This window comes from Sinocyclocheilus rhinocerous, unplaced genomic scaffold (assembly GCF_001515625.1).
Source record: "Sinocyclocheilus rhinocerous isolate Xijiao unplaced genomic scaffold, SAMN03320098_v1.1 scaffold1971, whole genome shotgun sequence".
Classification (NCBI taxonomy): Eukaryota; Metazoa; Chordata; class Actinopteri; order Cypriniformes; family Cyprinidae; genus Sinocyclocheilus; species Sinocyclocheilus rhinocerous.
The window spans coordinates 196,690-222,375 of record NW_015632037.1 but is presented as its reverse complement, the minus strand read 5'-3'; the positions used below and the strand labels follow the sequence as shown (position 1 = coordinate 222,375).

At 42.6% G+C, this 25,686-nt stretch overlaps 1 protein-coding gene across 4 annotated transcripts in view; it reads left to right on the top strand.

Moving 5' to 3' along the window:
• Positions 1–23,385, top strand: part of LOC107742159 (mediator complex subunit 13L) — a 59,935-nt gene extending 36,550 nt beyond the window's left edge. The window contains exons 8-31 of one of the 4 annotated variants that reach the window (XM_016555058.1): positions 347–494; positions 598–657; positions 1,403–1,981; positions 4,955–5,144; positions 5,688–5,766; positions 5,848–5,963; positions 7,000–7,099; positions 7,178–7,386; positions 7,807–7,976; positions 8,213–9,096; positions 9,724–9,903; positions 9,991–10,214; positions 13,354–13,537; positions 14,383–14,608; positions 15,141–15,375; positions 15,459–15,647; positions 18,002–18,225; positions 18,311–18,453; positions 18,534–18,692; positions 18,887–19,051; positions 20,396–20,562; positions 20,646–20,807; positions 21,475–21,584; positions 21,969–23,385. In XM_016555058.1, coding sequence (XP_016410544.1) covers positions 347–494; positions 598–657; positions 1,403–1,981; positions 4,955–5,144; positions 5,688–5,766; positions 5,848–5,963; positions 7,000–7,099; positions 7,178–7,386; positions 7,807–7,976; positions 8,213–9,096; positions 9,724–9,903; positions 9,991–10,214; positions 13,354–13,537; positions 14,383–14,608; positions 15,141–15,375; positions 15,459–15,647; positions 18,002–18,225; positions 18,311–18,453; positions 18,534–18,692; positions 18,887–19,051; positions 20,396–20,562; positions 20,646–20,807; positions 21,475–21,584; positions 21,969–22,101 — 5,036 coding nt within the window. In that variant the 3' untranslated portion in view covers positions 22,102–23,385. Of the gene's footprint in view, positions 1–346; positions 495–597; positions 658–1,402; positions 1,982–4,936; positions 5,145–5,687; positions 5,767–5,847; positions 5,964–6,999; positions 7,100–7,177; positions 7,387–7,806; positions 7,977–8,212; positions 9,097–9,723; positions 9,904–9,990; positions 10,215–13,353; positions 13,538–14,382; positions 14,609–15,140; positions 15,376–15,458; positions 15,648–18,001; positions 18,226–18,310; positions 18,454–18,533; positions 18,693–18,886; positions 19,052–20,395; positions 20,563–20,645; positions 20,808–21,474; positions 21,585–21,968 lie in introns of all 4 variants that reach the window. The other 3 variants (XM_016555056.1, XM_016555057.1, XM_016555055.1) reach the window with 3 other exon arrangements.
• Positions 23,386–25,686: the final 2,301 nt, after the last annotated feature.

The window sequence follows — 25,686 nt, the reverse complement described above, 5'->3', positions numbered from 1 at the left end:
TTCTTTGGGAACCAAAAATGGTTCTTCTCTGGCATTGCTGTTTAAACACATTTTGAAAGCATGAGTTGTATATGCTGAAATCATCTGATCATTAGGCAACATCAGTCTCACACGTCTCATGATGCACCTCTCCAGTCACACAAAGGACACACTACTAGTTAGAAAAGTGAGTTTGTTACTAAAGAAGCTGCACAGTGAAGTGCAGTTAGTCTGTAGTTAGAGGTTCATTTGCTCCAGACTGATGTTGTCCTCTTCAGATGCCTGTTGATCTCTAAAATTCAACAGCATTTCTTCCTGACAAAAATGTAAATGAAGCGTGTTTGTGTGTTTGAACTGTCATCTGTAGGAGACAATGGCTATCAGACGACCATCTCCAGTTTGTCTAGCCAAGAGAACGCTCCAAACGTCAGCCCAAAGCATTCTGGGAGGAAGCTGATGAATCAGATGCTCCATGAGGCCTGGAGGGAATGTCACGTCAATCCTCTTCAGTGCAAGTGAGCACTGCATGACATGAGCTGCTGATGTGTGTTTATTTCTGTTCAGATTGATTGTTAATACACTAATTGGTGTGGTCTGTTATTGTGTGTAATCTAACAGCAGTCTATCTGTGTGGGGATTCTCCAGCCCGAGAGAGCGAGTTCCTTGTGGCTGCTCCAGGTGAGTCCCCTCATCACAGCACAGACACACATTTCTCCTTAAAGTCCATGTCCAGCGGCTCTCAATTTATGATTATTTCCAACTTCCCAATCACAGTAAAGCAGTGCTTTCAGTAGTCATACAAGCAATTGCTCAACTGAAGCTTGAAAGTGTTTTTTTTTGGAGTAATAAGGAAGTTTTGATTTCTGAAAACTGCAATGTTTTTCTTTATAGTACAATAAACTCACATACAGTATGTCAAAACATTTGATTTCTCAATGCATGACCCCTTTAACCATTAACCAATTAATTGATCATTAATTTTAATGACAACCAATAATAAAAACATCCTGCTTCTTATCCACTTCTGCTCAATGCAGGTTCTGTACGAATATGAATATGACCTCTTGATTGTGGCCAGAGATCTTGTCTGCTTTACCTTTGAGCATCAGAGATGTGCTTGGCTGAAAGATGGACACTGTATTCAACTATTTCAACAGTATATTAATAGTATAAAACATACAGAACCCTACAAATCATCAGCTACTCCCAGACCGCATCAAATCACAGTGGATATGCAGAGAATCTCTGAGAAAACGGACCTCAAAACAATGCAAAATTGCATTTGATAACTTCAAATATCATACTCAAAATAATATTCCAGAGTTTGACCTTTCTTTAACTATAAAAGCATGATTCTTGACAGTAAACATTCTTTACAGTGTGCATGCTTATTCTTTGAGGTCTGGATCTCTTTCTGGTGTAGGTTGAAGCAGCAGCAGATGAACAGCACAAGCTCATCCACCGGCTCCATCCCTCCACCCTCCACCCAAAAACACAAGTCAGTCGAAAAGCCTGATAAACCCGAGAAGGGCCCCAGACGTGTGTCTCTGACCCCCTTCCACCACCGCGTGTGTGTGGATCAGCAGCTCTCCTCTGGGCCGGAGCTCAGCCTGATGCCTCTGGATGCTCCTCTCCATCCTCTGTCAGACTGCAAATACTCCAGACCTCAGTCCGTCACTAGAAAAGCCCCCGAGTCTCTCGTTCAATCTCCTGGATCACCACTGCCGCCCACGCTGAGCCCCCATCCGCGGACACAGGACCCCGAGCTGACGGAGACCCCTGTGGCTGTCCCAGACTGTCTGGAGGGGCCGTCAGGACCCATGCATGTAGAGACGAGTGATAGTGTGCTGTACGTGATGCCTCTAGGAACAAAGGATGCTGCCAACGAATGGTGGAGAAGGTACAAGATTCCTATGGCAGATAAAATGGAGTTTAAACCTCCGGATCTTTGCTGCGACTCTGAGGAGAACCGGCCACAGAAGGAAGGAGCCGCCCTCAAGAGGTACAAACACATGTTAGGACAGAAACACACTTTATGAAAGGACACCAATGCAGACATGAAGCATGCACATGTACATACGTGATGAAGAAATATCTGTCATTAATATGAATGTGTTATTCAGATAGATAGTTCTCACTAGGGCTGTTTGATTGTGGAAAAATTATAATCATGATGAACACGATTACTCATGGACTTCATCCATCATGCATTTATTGAACTTTTAACAAAAACTTGTAGCGAGTGAGTTTGGGCTTTCAATGAAGCACATTGCTGTAAAGGAAACCCTGTTGAAAAAACCAGCATATGCTGGTTAGGTATGTTTTGAAGCTGGGATGCTGGTTTGAGCTGGTCCTTAGCTGGTCATGTGCTGGTCCTAAACTGGTCCGACCAGCTTAAGACCAGCACATGACCAGCATAAACCAGCAAAGGACCAGCATAAACCAGCAAGGGACCAGCTTAAACCAGCAAAGGACCAGCTTAAACCAGCAAAGGACCAGCTCAAACCAGCAAAGGACCTCAAACCAGCAAAGGACCAGCTCAAACCAGCAAAGGACCTCAAACCAGCAAAGGACCAGCTCAAACCAGCATCCCAGCTTCAAAACATACCTAACCAGCATATGCTGGTTTTTTTCAACAGGGAAGGAGTGGAAAATGAGACAAACGAGAGCATCACTGCAAAACAGAATGCAGCACAATAATAGTTTTTGTCTTCTTTGGAGGACACAAGCGTAATTCAAATTATATTTGATTAATTGTCCAGCCCTAGTTTTTGCTTAACTAGCCAGATCATCATGCTTCGCTCAAACTGTTGATCAGTAAAGCTAATGCTGCTATAGCGGCCCTTGTGATGGCGCTGAGAATACAAACACATACAGGGGTTGGACAAAATAATGTGAACACCTCAAAACTAGGCAATATTTGTTTATTAAGGTGTTTTACCACCATTTGCCTTTAACCAGTCCCTCCAGGATTTTGCGATTCTGCGATCGCTGAATTTATCGCAAAATCACGCAAACTCTGCAATTTTCGCAAGAGCTCGCACATTTTCGTAATTGCCGCATATTTCCCGCAGATTTTGGACTTAGACGCGTCCCGTGACATCTGTTTAAATTCTATTAAAGAATTCTTTTAAAGCTACAGATATCAGAACAAACGCCACTGATGTGGAAACCAGGAAAAACATTGTTCAACAAACACAAATCACCATCATTCACCATGGATTAAACATAGTAAAACTACAGGAACAACTTGTGGCAGAAATGGTCTAATGTTTTCGAGTGTTTTTAAATGCTTCACACAACTTTTCCCAGCACTTCAAAGCTTTAAGTATTACCGAATTTGAAAGTTATTTTTAATGTGATGATGACATTATTTGTTCATCCTTCATAGGTTGCCCCCATTTATAAAACGTCTCAGGTTACTTATGTAACCATGGTTCCCTGAGTAGGGAACGAGACACTGCACTTACCATCTGGACATATATCGACGAGTGAAATAAGCACTGCAAGTCGAGCATCCGGTTTCTGAACCCAGCAGAGGGGGTGCCCATCGAGGACCTACCCTAGAAAGGGACAGAAACACACAGGTCCAGGGAAACACTGCAAAGAAACTAGCAGAAGGGTTATACAGACAACACCAGCTCATTAGATACACACATATATATATATTTGTATATACATATATTAGACATGGATCGTACTCACCCACCATGGTTCCCGCGTCGGAGCTCTGTCCGAAGAAGCCTCTAGATCAGTAAGATGGTCCAGCATAGGAGACTAATATGCAGGAAATTTCTAACCTCGGTCAGGTGGAGAGATGGTGGTTACACGGGAATTAGGAAGGGGGCAACTCCCATGGCAATATGGTAGAGTTGGTACTTAGTGCTCGCCATGGTTTCTGGCGAAGTAGTATATAGTACTATATAGTATATAGTAGTATATAGTACTATATAGTATATAGTTTATACTATAGTTGCACCGGTAGTGACGTAATGGCTGTCGCCGGTCAATGTGTTTTTGGTGTTTTTTCAATTGTTTAAGTATTACCGAATTACGACTAGGCGTTCCCCATAGCGACCCCTAGAGGACGCAGTTCAAAGTTCTCATGAAAGGGAACTAAAAGTTTCATAATGTAGGAAAGCAAACACTTATTTAAAAATAAAAAAAATACATTAAATTACCACTAGTAGATGGCTGCAGAGAAGTACAGGCTTATCAGCCATTTCCACTCCCTAATATATATATATTTTGCATTTATTAAATTATACATAGACAGTATGAATGACAGTAATAAAAGTTCATTCTGTCTGCATCTCAACTACCCAGACAGCACAAGTACATCTGTAAGACGTCTGCTAAAGATCTGGGAAACATCTGCTGTGTAGTCTCAGAAGCAGTTTTACATGCATTCTAATAAATGTCTATTTGACATCTGACTGGAAACGTCATAGAGACGTACTGCAGATGAGCAAACACTCTAAAAAATACATCTTGCATATGTAAATGCAGACATCAAATAGACATCTCCGAGATGTACATGTGCGATTGGGGTGAGTGCTTTACTGTCAGGTGCTGGTGCCACCTTCTGTAGAACTTAATGGCACTGGTGCTGGTGTCCTCAAATGTTGGTCTGGAGCCCTACAATGGTTCTCGAAGTCAGAAAAGTCATAACAATGTTAGAAGAATACTACTGTCCAGGTTTTGTGATCATCACACCATATTTTTCACATTTTAGCATTGGTGCCTGTGATTAAAAGTTTTAGCAGTTGCAGCTCTTTCATGGATGTTGCTTTGAGAAGTTCTCAGGGTCAGTTTTTGTGGATCTTCAAGGTGAATATTGAGGTTTGCAGTCTCTCTGCAGTAGTTCCGTGTTGTTTAAACACAATCCTTCTTAGTGTTCGATGATCTCTATCATTCACTTTTGGTTTTTGCCGACTATTCTTCTTCACTGATGAAGACTTGGACTTCCTCTCAGGCTGTTCACGCAGATGCAGAAGAGGTTAAAGATCTCAGAGGAGCATGTGAGGAGAGACATACTGCCACAGGCTGGAGCAGACGATCCTGCCGATGATCCGTATGACTTCAAAGAGGGAGACATTGAGTACAGCTTCCCTGCCACCAAAAAGCTGAAAGGACTGAACCGAGACCCAAGCCGCAAATCTAAGGTTTAACTGCAGTTTATTGCTTTGTTAAGAGTGTACAATAGCTAAACATTCTGGCCCACTTAGACAGGAAGAGGCACATATATTGACAACCCACCATTTACTGAATTTTGTAGCCATTAAAAATGGATAAATCTGAAAATGGTCACGGAACAGTGCAAGACACAGTAGTGATTTTAGCAATGCCACAGCTAAAGACAAAAACAAAAATGTAAGCAGAATTCACTTCAATCCAGAAGTATTAAGGAGCTTGATGCTTGCCACAACGAGACTCAAACAAACCCCTAAATATCTTGCACTAAGATTCTGTCAAATGAGCAACTATTTCTTTGTAAATACGACTTGTAAACACTGAGATAAACCTATGCCTCTGACCCACTGAAAGTGTGTGAAGTCAGCCATAAGATTAAAACCGGCAGATTTTGGAAACTCTCACATATTTTTGTGTCTAACATGCACAAGGTCAGTTGTCTGTAGGGTTGATGCTATGTTGCTCGTTTCATGTGAAAACAGTTCTTTGTAAAATGTTTGTCTTGTGTTGTGCAGTCAGAGGAAGTGAACGGTAACAGTGTGGTTCCTGAGGGGAAAGACGCCATGTCCATCTTTAGTTCAGCCCCAAAGTCAGGTCAGTTCACGCTCCGTCACTGAGATATACGACAAATAACTGACTAAATCTGATGTCACTCACCCTGTCTGTCCTGTTCAGAAGAGTCAAATCTAGATGAATCAGATGCCAAAGTAAACCCTCCCTTGACCAGAGAAAAGGTTCTCATTGTGCTCATCTCTGACCTGGAGAATGAGGCGGAGGAAGATGAGCTAGCGGTGAGATATTGAAACTTCTTGAAAGGGCTGTGAATGCATCCTCTGAATTGTGCACATTAACGTGCTGGAATAGACAAACCTGATAAACAAATAAATAAACAACGGGATTGCTTGTGACATCATGACCAGTAACACATTACAAGTAATGTAGATCAGATTTCTTTTTCAATTAACAAGTAAAGAAACATTACTTTTAATTTTACAGTGAAATATAGTTATTTATTTCAAATAAGTAATGCAAGTTACTTTTTTTTCCCATTTATTCACTGACATCTCTCCTGTCCCTGTGTTGAGAGAAATTGGGAGTGAGGTGCACACCAGAGGCACTTCCTTCAGCCTAAGGCTTATTAATTTCACTTTTGGTGTGAAAGGGCCATTACAGTTGCCAAAAATATAACTTTTGGATTTTTTGTTATAAAAAAATAAAAACAAAAAATAAGCAAGCCCAGCCGGGTGACAAAAAGTATCACAAAAGTAATGTAATGCATTATATTTTCCATAAAAAGTAACTAAGTAATGCAGTAAGTTACTTTTTCATTGAGTTACACAATATTGTAATGAATTAGTAACTTTCCTCAACACTGGTCATAACAGTGCTGCCATATTAGGATTCCCACACATTCTGCTGTCTTAATAGTAAATGTTATTTGACCATTCAGTATTTTTATATCTGAAGTCTCCCTGTACTTTATACTCTTAAGAGTAGAGGTTTAGTGATAAGAGATTTAACTACTAAATATAATACAGTTGTCAGATATTGACACTCTCTGGTGTTTGGGAATAGTATTATGGCTTCTCAAACTCTTCCAATAACTTGACCTCATTTTCCTAGTTTAGAACTCCAGCAATTAAGCCAATGTCAGCCGATTTATCACCCTGAGCTGTGTTTCCCAAAAGCCTAAGTAGATGTAGAAACTAACGCTCACAATGATCTAGACTTACAATGCTTTTGGTAAACACTGACCTGGCCATCAGTATTCTAAAATGTCTCAAGTGTGGCAAGATTCAGGAACGTTTCTCCATGTACCCAAACCAGAGCACATATCCGAACCAGCAGTCAGCCAAGTCCGGGTCTGTGGCAGCAGAGGAGCGGCCACTAGGGTTCGAGGGGAGAGCTCCAGTGCCGTATCCCTCAAGTAAGTTCAGCAGCACTACAGATCAGCAGATACCAGGAGAACCATTATCCCTAACAGTGTATGGATGTGTCTTCTCAGCAGTAGCAGAGCTCCAGCGCATGTTCCCTACACCTCCGTCTCTAGAGCAGCACGCCGCCTTCTCTCCCATTATGACGTACCGCGACACCTCCAGTCAAGAGCCGGCTGGCCCCGCAGCGGCTCATGATCAGCCCAGCTGCTCTCAGTCCAACAGCCAGATCATGGACTTCAAAATGGACACGGAGGAAGACATGACCGAGGATGTACTTGTGCGTTTTGCTCCATGTGCACCAAAATGAGTTCACTTTGATAAGATAAATAACTCTTCTGGGCCTCATGTCTGTGTGCTGCTTCAGCAGCGGCTTCAAACATGATGTCTGAATACTGACACTGATGAACTTTAACAATGTTTTAGCTGAAAACACGGTAATGAAATATAATGGGAAAATAAAAAAGTTAATCACACCAAACTTCAGTGTTGCTTTGACAAACCCTTGCCTGAAAGTTTAAAATGTTGAAGCCTTGAAGTTTGAAAGGAATAAAGGTTTTACAGACAGACATATAGTATCGCTAGTATAGCGGGCAGCTTGATCAGTTAAACCCTGTTTCATGCTAACCACGGTTCTACCTATTTATTTTGTTTCCATGTCTATGATTATTCATTTGTGTCCCATTTGTCCTCTGTCCAGCCGCTGATTGGTTGCTCCATGTACGCCCCACTGCGTTCCTTACCCAGCCAGTGTTTGTCTGCTCTTAAAATCCCTGAGCACTGCTACTACAGACCATCCTGGACAGATATGACCAAGATGGAGCAGTACTGCCCGACCACTCAAAATCCTTTCAGCAGAGACGCATACGTGTAAGTCAAATTGTCCAATTTTTCAAAAATTGCATGAAGAAATGTCTGCGTACTATTTGACCCCACAATCCAATGTGTGAAATATGAAATAAAAGATGAAATTATTTTGGCATTTAATTAAGATTTTTATGAAGGCCAAGGTTATTATATAAAAAAAGTTTTTGCATTTTGGCAAAATACATTTGACATTAATTTTGGCCATTGCGGTGAAAATCTCTCACATGAATGTTCTTCAGCAGCGGTGCTCTTCTGGAGCAGGACTACACTTCCATGACCATGAGCGCCGCCTTCACTGGCACCACCACAGGCGTCCTACCCTCCCCGTCCGCCTCTCGCTTCTCTGTGCCGACCCCTCGCACCCCCCGTGGCATGGGAGCGGCCAGTGGGCAGGGCTCCGTCAGGCAGGACGGCACTGAACTCAGCTCACCAGCATCAACCCCCTCCACCAGCGTGCCGCTCAGCTCAGTCGAGCCATCTGTATCGGGACCGCCGCTGCCCGAGGCGCACAGTCTCTATGTTATACTGCTGCTGTCCGATTCGGTCCTGAATATTTTCAAAGACCGCAACTTTGACAGCTGCTGCATCTGTGCCTGTAACATGAATGTTAAAGGAGCGGATGTTGGTGTCTATATCCCAGACTCCACCTGTGAGGACCAATATCGCTGCATGTGCGGCTTCAGCGCGATTATAAACCGAAGGCTGGCGCACGGGGCAGGCCTCTTCCTGGAGGATGAGCTGGACATATTTGGCCGTGGCTCTGAGGCGGGCCAGGCGGCAGAGAGGAGACTGGCACTGTGTAGGCGAGACCCTCCTGGCCGAAAAGCTGAGGAGCAACAGATGCCTGCCTCAGTGATCGCTCTGCTACAAGAGCAGTGCTCTCAGCCAATCACATCCCTGACCTCCCTGCACAAATCACCCAGCTGTTCCTGTCATGGCCGCCAGGGCGCACTATTGCAGAGCTGGGCAGCGGACAGGCTGTGGGTGGACAGCAGCGATGCATGTGTGGAGTGTTATAATGCGCTGATGCAGGGACTGCAGTATGTGGACAACGCAGCTGGAGGAAAGGTGGAACAGGCTACAGTGAGGAGCAGCGCACTGCACACCTGGCCACAGACCAATGGTAAGGCTCATTAAAAGGCAGGAATCAAGCCATATCTAGAAACCAGAATATCATGCTTGACTTATAACCCTCATTCAGAAGACCTTGGAAAGCCAAATCAGTTGCATAGCAGTGCAACTAAAAACAAACACACAGAAAACATTGCAACCACATAACAACTACCCAGAATACCCTAGCAGCCACACAGCAACATCTTAACAACCACTTAAAAGACTTATCACCCACATTTCAATGCTCTGGCAACCACCCAGAACACTCTAGCACAGGGATGGGCAACTCCAGTCCTACTGGTCCACTGTCCTGCAGAGTTCTATCCCTAATCAAACACACCTGAGAAATCCAACCAAACTCTTCAGGATTGCTTGAAAATTACAAGCAGAGGTGTGTTTCTGTAGGATTGGAGCTGAACTCTGCAAGCCAGTCGCCTTCCAGGACTGGAATGGCCCATCCCTGCTAAAGCTCTTCTGGAGCATCTGGAACATAGCAACACACCAAAAAAATCTCACAACACCATGACAACCAGACAAGAAACGACCTGGCAACCGCTCCGAACACTCCAGTATCGTGGTGGTGAGTTTATCGCAGTGTGTTCTTATTGACACATCTGTTCTCCTTGCATTTCCTCAGTGTTGGACATCAGCAAGCTGTCCTCTCAAGATGTGGTGCGGATGCTGCTGTCCCTCCAGCCATTCCTGCAGGATGCGATCCAGAAGAAGAGGTCGGGCAGGAGTTGGGAAAATATCCAGCATGTTCAGGGTCCTCTCACATGGCAGCAGTTCCACAAGATGGCTGGACGAGGTTCTTATGGTGAGTATTCTTCATATTTACAAAACATATTTTTTCACTCTGATCTTGAAATCTTGTTGCAATTAAGCATCTGTTTCCAACGGTCAGGTTCCGAGGAATCCCCAGAGCCTCTGCCGATCCCCAGCGTGCTACTGGGATACGATCGAGATTTTCTGGCTCTGTCTCCGCTTGCTCTTCCCTTCTGGGAGAAGTTTCTGCTGGAGCCGTATGGAGGTCAGAGGGATGTGGCCTTCCTGGTACTGTGTCCCAATTATGACACCCTGCTCAGCAGTGCCAAAGCTTTCTTCCAGGAGCTCAGTGCCGTCTATGAGGTATATCATTATCACTCGCACGTTCTAACCTGCTAGACATGTATCTTCCTTATGTAAATGAGTGATTCTTCAATTAGAGGCACTTTTTGTTTCATCCATGTCAGGGGTTGTCCACTCCTACTCCTGGAGGGCCAGCATCCCTCCCATGCAGAGTTTGACTTAACCAGCATACCTGCCTGAATGTTTTTAATAATCCTGAAGACTCTAATCGTTTGTGCGGAGAGCTAAAGCGCGCTTTACAGGACATGGGGGCGCCAGCGCGATCACTTGCATTGGAAACAACCATTAGCTGGTTCAGGTGTGTTTAATTAGGGTTGGAGCTAAACTTTGCGGGACATTGGCCCTCCAGGAGCAGGATTAGTGTTCCTTAATCTATGTTCAGTTATGCAGTTTAGAGCCCTGCACGGGCCTCAGATATAGGCCCTAGCCTGGACCTGGCCCGAGACGCTCAGGCCCTAGCCCGGTCCTTGTCCGACAGCTCATCAGAATTCTTGGCCCGAGTCCGACCCGAGCCCGTCTTTTTCCCCCCCACTTCTACCAAAACAGCTTATACTACTGTTTCAGCTATTAAAATAGTTCAGTTTTGTATGTAATGTTAAAGTGGTTATATTTCGTTTCGTTTTTTTTATTAAGTTAATTTAGAAAAACGTTTGGAGCATTTTTTTGTTCGTTACATGTAAGTACTCAGAAAACACTAATTTATTAATAAATAATTCAAATATCTCCTTACTATTTCCCCCGACACATTCATGGTAATTACTTTTGCTGGGGCTTTGCGGCACGCTTTAGCCTATTGCGTGCGTTTTTTGCTGTCATGTGCAAGCATAGGTGGAAATCCCGGGGGGGGACAGGACCCCCCCCCATCTCCCCATCTGAGGGTTGTCCCTCAATACAATGCTGTGTATTGTAAATAACAATTATTTATACTTTGTAAGTAGTAAAACAACACAAACGCAAACGAGGCAAAAATGCGTTTTAAGTTTAGAAACATTTTGATTCTCCCCCTCCCTCGCCTCACAGTACTTTGGTCCAAATGCCTGCTTTCCTCTTTTATATCATCTCAGTGTTGCCAAGTTGTCGGTTTTTCCCGCGGAATTGGGCTACTTTAACACTGTTGCCGCGGGTTGTTTTTCATGTTCGCGGGTTGAATCAACCCCAATAACGTGATATTTAGCCCATGGAATGCGAATTTTACCGGAGGAACCCCGCCAAAAATTTTTTATTTTACCCCCAGGAACGCGATTTTTACCGGGGAACCCCCCTCGAAATGCGATTGGGCTAGTTTTGGGCTAGGGGTTAACAATTGGGTGGGTTTTTTTTTTGCGGAAACCTGGCAACCCTGCATCACCTACACACACAAGTTCGGTGAGCGAGAAGTCAATAGTTGTGGAACTCGGCTGTCAAGGCTATTTTATTCACTTAAACATCGGATGAAGTGATTATTTTCTCTTTAAAGGGGTCATATGATGCGATTTCATTTTTTCCTTTCTCTTTGGAGTGTTACAAGCTCTTGGTGCATAAAGAAGATCTGTAAAGTTGCAAAGACTAAAGTCTCAAATCCAAAGAGATATTCTTTATAAAAGTTAAGAGTCAGCCACGCCTACCTAAAACGGCTCGTTCTAACACGCCCCCACATATCTACATCATTATGTGGGAAGATTTGCATAATGCCGCCCAAATGTTCACGCAAAGAAAGAAGGTGTAACTCTTATTCTCGCTGTAGTATTGTTGTTGCTGTCGCCGCCATGTCACGAAGGCGCTGTGTTTCGTTGTGAAAGCGAAACTACTTCGTTTGGCCTTCCAAAAGAGGACGATATCTGCTTCGTCATGCCTGGAGCTGATCCGTGCTGGTTGCTGAGGAAATACAACAACTTTGCACTGTGGATCACCGGATCGGCTTTCACCGTTTTCACATCTCCTTCGTCGGATCCGCCGGGACCGCCGTCGAGAACTCCGGTCTGACGCACGCGGGTTCTCGCGTTATTTCCTTATCACTTCTCGCGTGTGTTTTGTTGTGAAACGTAGTTTGCGGACCAGACAGAGCTGTCAGCGATTCTTCCTATTGTAAAGTCATGCAGTGTGAAACCCCCTGTCGCCGATCCATCGTGCAATGTGAACACAGCAGCAACTGAATGCTACCCCAGATAGTCACTCAGTGTAAAAACAACGGCGATCCGACGAGTTTGAAAATCGTGCAGTGTGAACTCGGCATAAGTTGTATTTACAACACTGTTCCAGAACACTTCAACCCAAATATTCAGATGTGTGCAACACATCAAAAATTCTCAAAAAAACTTCTCAAAAATTGCTCTTGAGAAATTTTTTGTTTATTGTCCCCCCCTACTGTTAGACAAAATTTACGCCCCTGTGTGCAAGGATATGTTTGCAGATGCTGCACTGCACATGACCAATTGACTCACTGTTTGCCGTGGTAATCAAATCAAAACTCTTCCAAAATGCAGCTTTTCCCTAAGCATTAGGAACTTTTAGTAACTCTCCACGCTCCAACTTTTCCCTAATGCTCTGCATGGTCAACTGTCACCTGTATGCTAATGCGTGCGTAGCCTATATGCGTTGCGTATTGCGTAGGTGATGTATAATATAATCAATATAACAATATTTCATACAGTAGCCTTTGTGTGCGGTGCACGTATATGGGCACAATAAAAGGAGAGAAGCTAAATGAGCCCGAGCCCGATCTGTAAAAAAAAAAAAAAAGGCTTTAGCCCGGCCCGAATGGACAGTGACGTGCTTGCAGACCTCTAATGCAGTTATCTCATGAAGCAGGTGCAGAGTAATTTAGATTCGTCCTGAGTTTAAAAGAAAAGTTGCTGAGACTGAAAAAATTGCTCAAATACATAAATCTTTAGGTACACAAAACATGTATGTTGCAAAAATGTATGCTAATTTTGGCTTTAGCATATAGGTCCTCTTAATGCTAGTGACCTCCTAAAAGTTGTCAAACCCTTTCTTTTGGGAAAACAGAAAATGTTGAGGACTTACCTTGCACTCAAGTTTACAAATTGTTGTCCAATCAAATACCTCCATGCAGTAAAAGCAAACTGTGTCCATCAAAAGATTTAATGAGGTCTGTCAACTCTTTCACACAGACACTCTCTTTTGCTCCTCTTTCACACAGACGTGTCGGTTGGGGAAACACCGTCCACTAGCACGGGTGTCCAGAGATGGGATTGTCCCAGTGGGATCAGTGGAGTGTGAGGAGGAGACAGATGATCAGTGGCTCTCAGGGCTCTGGGCTGGACAACAGGAGGAAAACCTCAACAAACTCAAACTCTACAAACACATCTGCAGACACACACTTGGTAGGAAGCCCTCCTGTTATTCTGTTCCTGTTTCATTGGAGTGAATCACCAATCGTTGTGCCAGTGCTCTGTGCCATAAAGGTGACCATGATTTGGCCAAGTAGGATGTGTTCTTGGATCAACTTCTTCTGTTAGTCCTGGAGCAACATTCTCCTCAAACAAACGTAACTCTTTCGACCGCTTCACTATGACACATGCTATACACACTCGTTCACACGTCTGCATTCCAGCACAGATACCAGTGGTGTTACTACTAGGGTCTGATGCAGTTTGTTCACCTGCAATTTCATGGTAACTTGGCAAAATCAGAAGGTCTACAATCCAATCCTGCTGCTGGGGAGCCATTGTCCCAAAGAGTTCAGCTTTAACCCTAATTAAATACATCTGAACCAGATAGTCAACACCTTCAGGATTACTGGAAACTTCCAGGCAGGTGTTCTGGGGCAGGGTGGAGCTAAAATCTGCTGGACATTGGCCCTCTAGGAGCAGGATTGGACACCCCTGTTAAAAAAAAACAGCATATGCTGGTTAGGTATGTTTTGAACCATGGCAGCTGGTTTGAGCTGGTTTAAGCTGGACCTTAGTTGGTCATGAGCTGGTTTAAGCTGGTCCTGAGCTGGTCCTGAGCAGGAGCTAGTTGCTTAGGACCAGCACATAACCAGCTCAGGACCAGTTTATAACCAGCTCAGGACCAACTTAAACCAGCTCATGACCAACTAAGGTCCAGCTTAAACCAGCTCAAACCAGCTGCCAAAACATACAGTACCTACAAGCATATGCTGTTTTTTTCAATAGGAACACTAGGTCTACAGGGTGTAGTTTAAAGTGACACTGCACTTTTTCAGGGCCGCAGCTCTCCACCCTGATTCTGGACAGTGGCCTCCTCCTCCCTCCAAAGCCTCCACCCGCTTCTGTACCCCTCACCCCACCAACATCCACCCAGCCTGTATCCGCTGATAGAGACAGCAACTCAGGAAACACCCCTAACCCCACCTGCGGTGCCACATGCCAGTCCAGCGGTGCAGAAATGGGCGACTCAAACACCACACCTTCAGCAGAGAGCACCGAGAGGTGAGATGTCACTCTACAGCACAGAGCGCCAACAACTTCAGTCTCTAACTGTAGTAAAGAACGTCATGCTGTGAGAACTGGTGTAATTCATGTGTGTCCCATGACTGACTACTGATATAATTACCAGCATACTGCATACTCACATTATTTGATAGATTTTACTATTATGTTTCATGGATCCCCCTAACCCCAATGTGGTGTGATTTACTGTAATGTTACTGATTTACTGTAATGTTACTGAGTGATACAACGAGAATTTACTCATTTATCTCGGTTATATTTAAATTAGAGTTAGATAAATTGTGCCAGAGTTGGAATAATGCAGCGCTTTTAGGCCAGTAGCAGTAAATTTGTTGAAAAACCCACATTTGTACATTTTTCGAAATGTTCAGCAGAATCCTTTTCAAGTGTGATGTACAATTTTCAAATGTATATATAATGTCCCAACTTATTTAATCATTATCATCCTTTTTCATTACTGTTCTTAGTTACTAATTATTGCAGTTAGAGATTAATGTCATTGTTGTTATAGCTCAGCAGAGAGGGACCGGATTGGCATTCCTACAGGGGCAGAGTCAGCGGACAGCCACGCCCACCCACCAGCCATTGTGCTTTATGTGGTGGATCCCTTCCTGTGCTCGGGGGCGGGGTCAGGAGATGAAGAGGACGGGGATGTGGGCAGCATGTGGCTTTTTGCGCTGCTGCGCTGCTACACAGATATGCTGAGTGCGCTGCCAGAGAGCATTCAGCCTGCACTAGTGCTACAGGTCAGGACAGATTCATCCTCACTAATGACTCGTGTCTTTCATGAATCGTTTGTGGCGTATCAGTGGTTAACTTTGATTTGCAGGTGTTGCCGTGTCAGCATCTGTTGCAGCCGGCCAGCGGAGAGAGTCCTGAGTACCTGCAGCACCTGCGATCGCTGGCTTTTTCCACATACTCACAGAGCCGCCGTCTGTTACCCAGACAGACGCACATCAGGTCCCTCACCGGATTCGGCCCCGCATCCACCGTACAGTCAGCGCTCAAGAGCCCAGAGGTCACGCTTGATTATACTGTATCTGCACTGGATGAGAGTTACGTGTTGTGATGTAAAAACATTAAATCACTCTCGTCATAAGAAAGGGAGCTGTATAGACTGCATGCGCTCGCCATGGTGTGTGTGTGTGTAAGCACATGCTATGATGTGGCTTTGTTTGAGCGATACCGCTTTCTTTTTTTGTGCTCTGCGTTGACATTTATTCATTAAGTTGCTTTTATCCACAAAATCACAAGAAACGGCAGTGGGATGAAACAGAAGTGAGACACTGCTGAAGACTTGTTAAACACGTCCATCTAGCACAGCGTTTCTCAACCTTGTTCCTGGAGCCCCTGACACTGAATACTTTCAAGGGGCTTCAGGAACGGTTGAGAAACACTTGTCTAGTGCATATTTACATCGACAAACAAATGCAATTAGTTCATTTAAATAATCTTCTTGTACAATGATAATAAAATACATGACTATTAGGGTTGGGTATCGAAAACCAGTTCCATTTTAGAACCGGTTCCAAATTTCCAAGAACCGTGTATTCGATAAAAACGCGTGCATTTCGATTCTGCTTAACGAATCCTGCGTTCGCATTTGAATGTGATTAAAAACGATTTAAGTGCAGGAACGGAAAGACGTTTGTGGCGTATCAGTGGTTAACTTTGATTTGCAGGTGTTGCCGTGTCAGCATCTGTTGCAGCCGGCCAGCGGAGAGAGTCCTGAGTACCTGCAGCACCTGCGATCGCTGGCTTTTTCCACATACTCACAGAGCCGCCGTCTGTTACCCAGACAGACGCACATCAGGTCCCTCACCGGATTCGGCCCCGCATCCACCGTACAGTCAGCGCTCAAGAGCCCAGAGGTCACGCTTGATTATACTGTATCTGCACTGGATGAGAGTTACGTGTTGTGATGTAAAAACATTAAATCACTCTCGTCATAAGAAAGGGAGCTGTATAGACTGCATGCGCTCGCCATGGTGTGTGTGTGTGTAAGCACATGCTATGATGTGGCTTTGTTTGAGCGATACCGCTTTCTTTTTTTGTGCTCTGCGTTGACATTTATTCATTAAGTTGCTTTTATCCACAAAATCACAAGAAACGGCAGTGGGATGAAACAGAAGTGAGACACTGCTGAAGACTTGTTAAACACGTCCATCTAGCACAGCGTTTCTCAACCTTGTTCCTGGAGCCCCTGACACTGAATACTTTCAAGGGGCTTCAGGAACGGTTGAGAAACACTTGTCTAGTGCATATTTACATCGACAAACAAATGCAATTAGTTCATTTAAATAATCTTCTTGTACAATGATAATAAAATACATGACTATTAGGGTTGGGTATCGAAAACCAGTTCCATTTTAGAACCGGTTCCAAATTTCCAAGAACCGTGTATTCGATAAAAACGCGTGCATTTCGATTCTGCTTAACGAATCCTGCGTTCGCATTTGAATGTGATTAAAAACGATTTAAGTGCAGGAACGGAAAGAACTTGCGCCCTGTTTGCGTGTAGCGCACACGAAGCGCGAGCACAGAGAACAGAGGTCGCGGTACGGGTTCCCGGTTTGTCTCTTCTGGTCACCAAGTCTGCATTTATTTGATCAAAAATATGCTAAAACTGTAATATTGCTAAATATTTTTACTATTTAAAAGACCTTCTTTCTATTTTGAAGTATTTTGAAATGTAATTTATTCCTGTGATGCTAAGCTGAATTCTTAGCAGCCTTCAGTCTTCAGTGGAAACCGTGAAACACTACCAGTATTTGAATAGAATAGAATCAAATAGAATAGAATATAAAACATTAAAGCTTTTATTCATCAAGGATGCATTAAATAGATCAAAAGTGACAGTTAAGACATTTATAATGTTACAAAAGATTTCTATTTCAAATAAATGCTGTTCTTTTGAACTTTCTACTCATCAAAGAATCCTAAAAAAAATATGATGCATCACAGTTTCCACACAAATATGAAGCAGAACAACTGTTTTCAATATTTAGAATAATCAGAAATGTTTTTTGAGCAGCAAATCAGCATATTAGAATGATTTCTGAAGGATCATGTGAGACTGAAGACTGGAGTAATGATGCTGAAAATTCAGCTTTGATCATAGCAATAAATTACATTTTATAATATATTCACATAGAAAAAGTTACTTTAAATTGTAATAATATTTCACTGTTTTTACTGTATTTCTGATCAAATAAATGCAGTGTTGGTGAGCAGAAGAGACTTCTTTCAAAAACATAAAAAATATTACCCACCCCACACTTTTGAACTGTAGTGTATTTACACTATATATTACATTCATTTCATTTGTGTACTTGCTACTGTCTTGTGTGAATGATATTTCCTGTGATACAGAGCCCCAGTGTCACACGTCTGTATTCTCCGCCCTTCATCCTGGGTCGGACGTGCAGTAAACAGTCTGAGGCGAGTGACGTGTGTTCAGACGCTCCCTCACGCTGTAATGTGCTGTTCGTGGGATACTGTCTGTCACATGACCAGCGCTGGATCCTGGTGTCCTGCACAGATCAGCAGGGGGAGCTGCTGGAGACCTGCGTCATCAACATTGACGTGCCCAACAGGTGACGCCTGTTCATTTGAGTTCATCTACCTGCCATATTTTCAGTTCCAGTATAAAGAAACAGAGCATCCTCTCTTTACTCACAGAGCCCGGCGGCCCAAGTTTTCTCCTCGTAAAATTGGCCTCCAGAAGTTATGGCAATGGTGCGTGGGCATTATTCAGATGACATCGCTGCCATGGAGGATCGTGATTGGCCGTTTGGGAAGACTGGGCCACGGGGAACTGAAAGGTGTGTCAGTGGGACTGATATATTTTCAACAAAGACCCTCATGAATATTTATTAGCTCTCTCTCTCTCTCTCTCTCTCAGACTGGAGTGTGCTGCTGGGCGAGCATTCACTGCATTCTATTGGCAGTCAGCTGCGGGAGGCGTGTCTTATGTGCGGTTTGTCCACTGCTGATTCGCCCTCGATTCTCAGCGCCTGCCTGGTTTCCATGGAGCCGCAGGGATCTTTTGTGGTGATGCCAGGTGAAATGTGTAGTTCTCTGCGAGCTGCTTTTGTTCTGTGTGGTTTCAGACATCAGACACCTGCGCAAAGACTTAACAGTGATAGGGCTGCACAGCTGAATCAATGATTGAGATGATGATTAGGATAAACTAATCGTGAAAAATGTCAGAAAGTGCAGCATGTTGTGTGCCAACAGTGGTGTGTGTGTGTGCAGATGCGGTTACGATGGGCTCAGTGTTCGGCCGCAGCACCGCGCTCAACCTGCAGACATCTCAGCTCAACACTCCTCAGGACGCGTCCTGCACACACATCCTGGTGTTTCCCACCTCCTCCACCACACAGGTGGCACCCAGCACATACCCCGCCGAAGACAACCCCGGTACCACAGCACCATCACACACACGCTACCAACATAAGACGCGCACACCCACTGCACCTACTGCAACACAACACACGTGACCGCAAATGTGTTCTCTCTGTTTAATCATTCCTGAGTGCTTCATATGAAGAGGTGCAGTATTTGAATCTGGCTGTACTTTTATCTGACCTAGATATAGTATGTGCCTTCCAGAAAAATGGTCAAGAGCCGTAGAATAAATCACTCCCACATCACAGTAAACAAACAGACCTTGAGAGTCCTGAAATCATTCATACCACCTTAGGCTTGCACTTTATTTTTCAGTACGTACAGTACACTTACAGTGAACTTACCCGAGGAAATACTCAGTAATATGAGGTTTAACGGTAGTTTCAGGGTTAGTGCCTAGTTATTACTCAGTTATTGTAATTACTATAATAAGTACATAGTATGTACATGTGGAACGGGACTGTCAAATAAACTGCTACCTGCTTTACTTACAAAATCACAGGATCCTCTTTTAAAATAAGAGCTGTTATATTGTATAGGAAAAATGAAATATTATACACAAAAAAATTAAAAGACAATTATTAAAGTACAAAACTAATATCATCCTTTGGGTTATTTACATTAGCTGTACATTGTAGGTGCACTGCTGTAAACATGGTTTTGATTTGTTTTTAGACTCTGTGAGTGGTCACAGATGATCAATATAAAGCTGGACTTGTATTCATGTGTGTTTCATAAAATCACCAGCAGGCGGCGCTGTTACTCTTACAACATAAGAGGAACCTTAATTTAACTAGGTTAAAAAGTAAAATCTCTTTTTCCAAAAACAACAAATCAGCTAAAGACAATCACAATTATACAGCAAAAGTCACACAAAACCATCACAAATTCAGAGCCGTTCACTGGAACTAAAGTCAGTCCTTTGATGAACACATATTTAGTGTTCCTGTAAAATCTTCCAGGTTTTTGGGGCATTGCTTTAAATAGATGGTGTTTGAATGTCAAGTCAAATGTATTTGCATAGGAGTTCTCACACACACACACACACACACACACCTTGTTTCAAAGCAGCTTTACAGAAAAACATCATGTTAATATTTATATCATCTTAATATTCTTCATGCCTTATAATCACATTTAGCAGATTAGAGCTGGACAATAATATTAAATAATATTATAAATTACATTTTGCAACAAAATAAACAATCAAGCAGATGATATTTGCTATAGTATATATTTTGCTTAACATGAGTGAAGAGACTTTAAATAAAGAGTCCAGATGATAAATAAATGTAAGGACTGTAGCGTTCATGTGATCCGCCGAACATGATGTCCATCTTTCTGTCCGTCCTGTAGATGACATGTTCGGTTTGCCTTTCCCCGATGAGCTGGAGAGCGACATCGGCCATGATGACATGATGCTGCTGACAGGAACGCTGCACCCGTCGCCTAACACGTCCCCCGTCCCGTCGCCCGGATCACCATCTGGCCTGGGCTCCGGATCACACTTCCAGCACACACGGGTGGGTTCAAACGCATGCTCTGTTCCTGTATGTCACGCTGTCGACGTGCCTGTGTGAAACGGTCCGTTTGGGTGTGTTTGCAGAGTCAGGGTGAGCGCCTTCTGTCACGGGACGCTCCAGAAGAGCTGAAGCAGCAGCCGCTGGCTCTGGGATACTACGTGTCCACAGCACCGGCTGACAGCCTACCGCACTGGTTCTGGGCGTCCTGCCCACAAGCACAGCATCAGTGTCCGCTCTTCCTCAAGGTACGAGCCGCTGCGGTCATTCACTGACTCACTGACTGACAGAGATGTCTGTGCAACAGCACAAAGAATTACTCTCCACCTGTTTGTGTCTCTGCTTCATTCATTTTCTCACAGCACGTCTGTCACTCAATGATGGGTCAACACTGGCAAAAATGTGTTCTGTCATGTCAAACGCTTGTCATAAATGTCTAGAAAAACAGAACAGAGAGAACAGGAATGATGTGAACTGATTTTCAGCTGTATTTTGCATCAGTCAGACATGTATCTCCTGCAGTTTCCAGCTACTTTTTGGACCTGCTTACACTGAGAGACAAGATCGAAAAATTACAAACCATTTCTTTACAGTTTGTTGTTGACATCCTCATTGCCACAAAATGTTGCCTACAATTTTAAGAAACTCTAAATCTCACCAGCGTCTGATAGCAGATGAAATATGGAAAGAGCTTCAGGACGAGCACTGACTCTGATCTGTTGCTTTTTCTAACTACATTTATATTTATGCATTTGGAAGACGCTTTTATCCAGAGAGACTTTTTATCAGTTCATGCATTTCCAGGGAATCAAACCCATGACCGTGGTGTTGCTATGTTACATCTTGTACATACACAAGATGTAACTTGTGGCACATCTCATCCTATGATCATTTAAGATGTGTTTGTGTCTGCAGGCGTCTCTGCATCATCACATATCCATCGCTCAGACGGATGATCTGGTGTCTGGTAAGACGTCTTCAAGGGTTCACCCGCTGGACTCCAAAACCACCTCGGATGTGCTCAGGTCAGTAGTAGTGAACGATTCATTCGTTTTGAATGAATCCTTTATATGAGTGATTCGTTTCGAGTGAAAAGTTCGTTTGTTTGTGTGATCGATGATGTTCATGAATGAAATGACTCACAAGGTGAACACATCATTTCTGTTTCCTGTATACATGACTCTGCATTAATTAATTAGTTCACCTTGGTCCGAGTCGTTTGTTCTTTAGTCACGTGACAGCCACATGCTATGTACACAATATAGAAATGATTAGTTCACCCATGTCCCGATTTTGGACGCCATCAGTTTCGCAGCTTCACACTAAACTGAGGACCATAAACCAGCCTGGACCATCATGAAGGTTTGCTCTGGTTTTCAGAGACTGAGGTTTGTATTGTTGTGTTTCAGGTTTGTTCTGGAGCAGTATAACGCTCTTTCCTGGCTCACCTGCAGTCCTGCTGCTCAAGACCGGCGCTCCTGCCTTCCCGTTCATTTCACCGTCCTCACGCAGATGTACAATGGCATCCTCAAGCTCCTGTAGATCTCAGACGGGACGCAGAGCCATTCCTCCAAGTACCTAATGGATTCAGGCAGCAGGTGTTTTCACAGGAGGAGCATCCAAGTCCAGTCATGAGCCCTCAGATGAGCTGCACCTCTGGACAGACTGCTAAAACAGGGAAGCGGCTGAGATGTTTGAGGATGACAGTCACACGTGTGTGTAATGCTTCCCTGTGACTTCATGCCATAGAAATCCTACAGAGCGGGATGATGAACTGTGATTATCCATATAAAAACAGAGCTCAGCATCATCATGTTTCTGACGAGTTCTCTTAAAAAGGCACTTTCATGATCTGACATTGAATTGAAAAACTTGATAAGTATCGTCTGACACGTGTTCAAAATATTTATCGTGTAAAAGCAACATTTGCAGATAATTATTTTTATTAAACGTTTGAATCAATTTAATCAAGGCCTTTTTTTCCAGAATCAGAATGGAAGCCTTGAGATGAGGAAAAACAAACTCTAATTTTAAATGATGCCGAAATGCCATATTTATATATGAACTGTATTTCTGAATGTATAATGTTGTTGTCGACACATTATAAAACCTATATGAATAACAGTGCAGTACAAATTTCTTCGATCCTTTTCTTATTTTATAACTTAACTAAAATGCAGCATAAATTATATTTATAAAGCATTTTCTGCTAAATAAACTTAAATAGGCAATAGAGTTCATTCAGCATATCTCCGCATACAATTTTAACTGATATGCATTATTTGCTATTTGCTTTTTAAAGATGTCAAATCGGTCCATTGACAGCGACCTGGTTGCAGAATTTGTCCTGCGATTTGTACTTTCCTGCATGTTTTGTAAATACGCTTTTCAGCAGTGTGTTTTCATATTTCTTAAAACTGTACATTTCATGTCAGTTTCATTCATTTTATTCTACATGACTCCTATGAAGTTCTTTTTTGCCTTTTTAAAAATATGAATATAAACAGTACATATAAATGCATATATATAACGTTATTGAAGTACAGCCAAGGGTGCGATGCCAAGATATGACACTTACTGTACCAATGACAACATTTGTTACTCAATCATCATTTGAAATATAAAGCTGATGTGACCCAACAGTGATTTGTATCTTTTACACATTTTTAAGTAAATGACTGACAAATGAAGATTGACCTGTTTGTTTTTTTTTGTTTTTTCGTAGACAGTCATCCCAGCAGTTTTGTGTTCACAGAATTCATTTGTTTGATCTTCTGCTCTGTTATCTGTCACGTCTGCAGCATCTTTGAAACGTTCAGGCGTAAATATCACACAAAACATGACTAAAGTATTCGGAATTAGTTATTTTTAGCCAGAAGTTCTAAGCAGCTCTAGATCAAAAACATTACAAATGATATTTTGATGTGGGATTTCCACTGTGAGCATCACACTTCAGATCATTCTTAAATATGCTGACAAACGCATGACTTTATAGTCATGGAAAATGTTTCAAACATAACATCCCTCAGTTCATTTATCCTACATAAGGTTGGAGCGTATCCCAGTGTACCGGTCAAAGACTGGGAAACACCCTGATCAGGTCAGTCATAACGGCTAATATGAAATTTGAGTTGTTTACACTTTCTTTAAATTGACATTGTTACGGTATAATTACATAAATAAATAACATTAATTACAATTTACTTACTATAAGGTTAAGGTTTGGTTTAGTGTAAGTTGCTTGTAATTATGCATAACGTAATGTTATTACAATGTCATATTAAAATAAAGTGGTTCCTTTGAGATTGACACTATTTTTGTGCACGTTGTCACATGAAAAGATATAATAAAATATTGACAAAAATGTGAGGGGTGTACTCACTTCTGTGAGATACTAAATATATATATATATATTATTTGAAACTGTCAAATGTCTGAAAAACTCTTTCATCTGCTTGACCACTTCTTGCATTTACGGTTTATTTCTTACTTATTTCCGTTTGTGTTTAATTGGTGCAATTATAGCAATTATTCTAAAATAATAATATCAATTTAATTTATGTATCATTATTTTTTTGTCAATGCTATCAATGTTTTTAAAAAATGAGATCACCAAAAGGTGTAGAAAAGCACTTCCAAGGTCAAAGTTCAGCATAGGAAGAAGCTGTTCAGATGTGATTCTGGTGATTGCTGATTTTTTGTTTTTTTAATTAACATGTTTTGAGAATGACCCGTTCCAGGACTTCAGGAGTCCATCTTCCCGTTTGTCTTTGTCAGAGGAGTTACAGCAAATAAAAGAGCTCCTAAGAGGATCAAACTACACATTGGGCAGTGAAGAGCTCAAACTGATTGATTGTTGACTTGGATTATAGAGGATTACTGCTCTTAAACAGTTATTAGGTTTAAGGTCAAGAGATCAACATCTCACTGGAATTGTTTTTATGACAACAGAAATCTTGACTATGGTCACTAAACATTCAAACTTGTTTGTAATATAACTGAGGTATCAATGTGTGATAAAATACGCTGTTTTAGAATGTGTTCAAAGATATCCATCCTTGCGTTTGATGTGAGCGATGCACATGACCTCTACGCTGCTGACAGTGCACGCGACTTGATTTTAGCCATCAGTACAGATCCTTTGTTATCTGTCAAAATAACAGAAATCATTTTGAAATATTATCACTCAATGTTCCAGTTAATGAACATTTTTATTAAGGTTTATTAAGGTATTTAACATATCTGTAATATTGCTGTGGAGATAATAACATTTTGGGTGTTCTTCATGGTCTGTTGTATGTAATGTCAAATGCAGAAATGTTAATTCATGCGTTCATGACCTCAAGGTTAGATTATTGTAATGCTTTATTGGGTGGTTGCTCTGAATGCTTAATAAACAAACTCCAGCTGGTCCAAAATGCAGCAGCTAGAGTTCTTACTAGAACCAGGAAGTACGACCATATTAGGCCGGTTCTGTCAACACTGCACTGGCTCCCTATAGAACATCGAATACATTTTAAAATCTTGCTTATTACTTATAAAGCCCTGAGTGGTTTAGCACCTCAGTATTTGAACGAGCTCTTATTGCATTATAGTCCTTCACGTCTGCTGCCCTCTCAAAACTCTGGCAATTTGATAATACCTAGAATATAAAAATCAACTGCGGGCGGCAGATCCTTTTCCTATGTAGCCCCCAAACTCTGGAACAATCTACCTAGTGTTGTTCGGGAGGGAGATTAACTAGGCTTCATTAATTAGGTCAACCGGAACTGGGAACACTTCCCATAACACCCGATATACGCTCTACATCGTAAGAAGAATGGCATCTACGCTAATATTAGTCTCTTTCATTCTTATTCTGAGGTCACCGTAGTAGCCACCCAGATCCAGTCCATTTCCAGACCAGATGGTGGATCAGCACCTAGAGACGACCTCTACAGACCTGAATGTCAGCAGAGACCATCGGCACAAGACGGGAACCAGACACGTCTTCTGCACAATCTGACCTGTGTTGCAGCCTGGAATTTAACCACACCTTGCTGGTTTCGTCTGGCCCCCTGACTGAGCCTGCTTTCTCCCAAGGTTTTTTTCTCCATTTCTGTCACCGATGGAGTTTTGGTTTCTTGC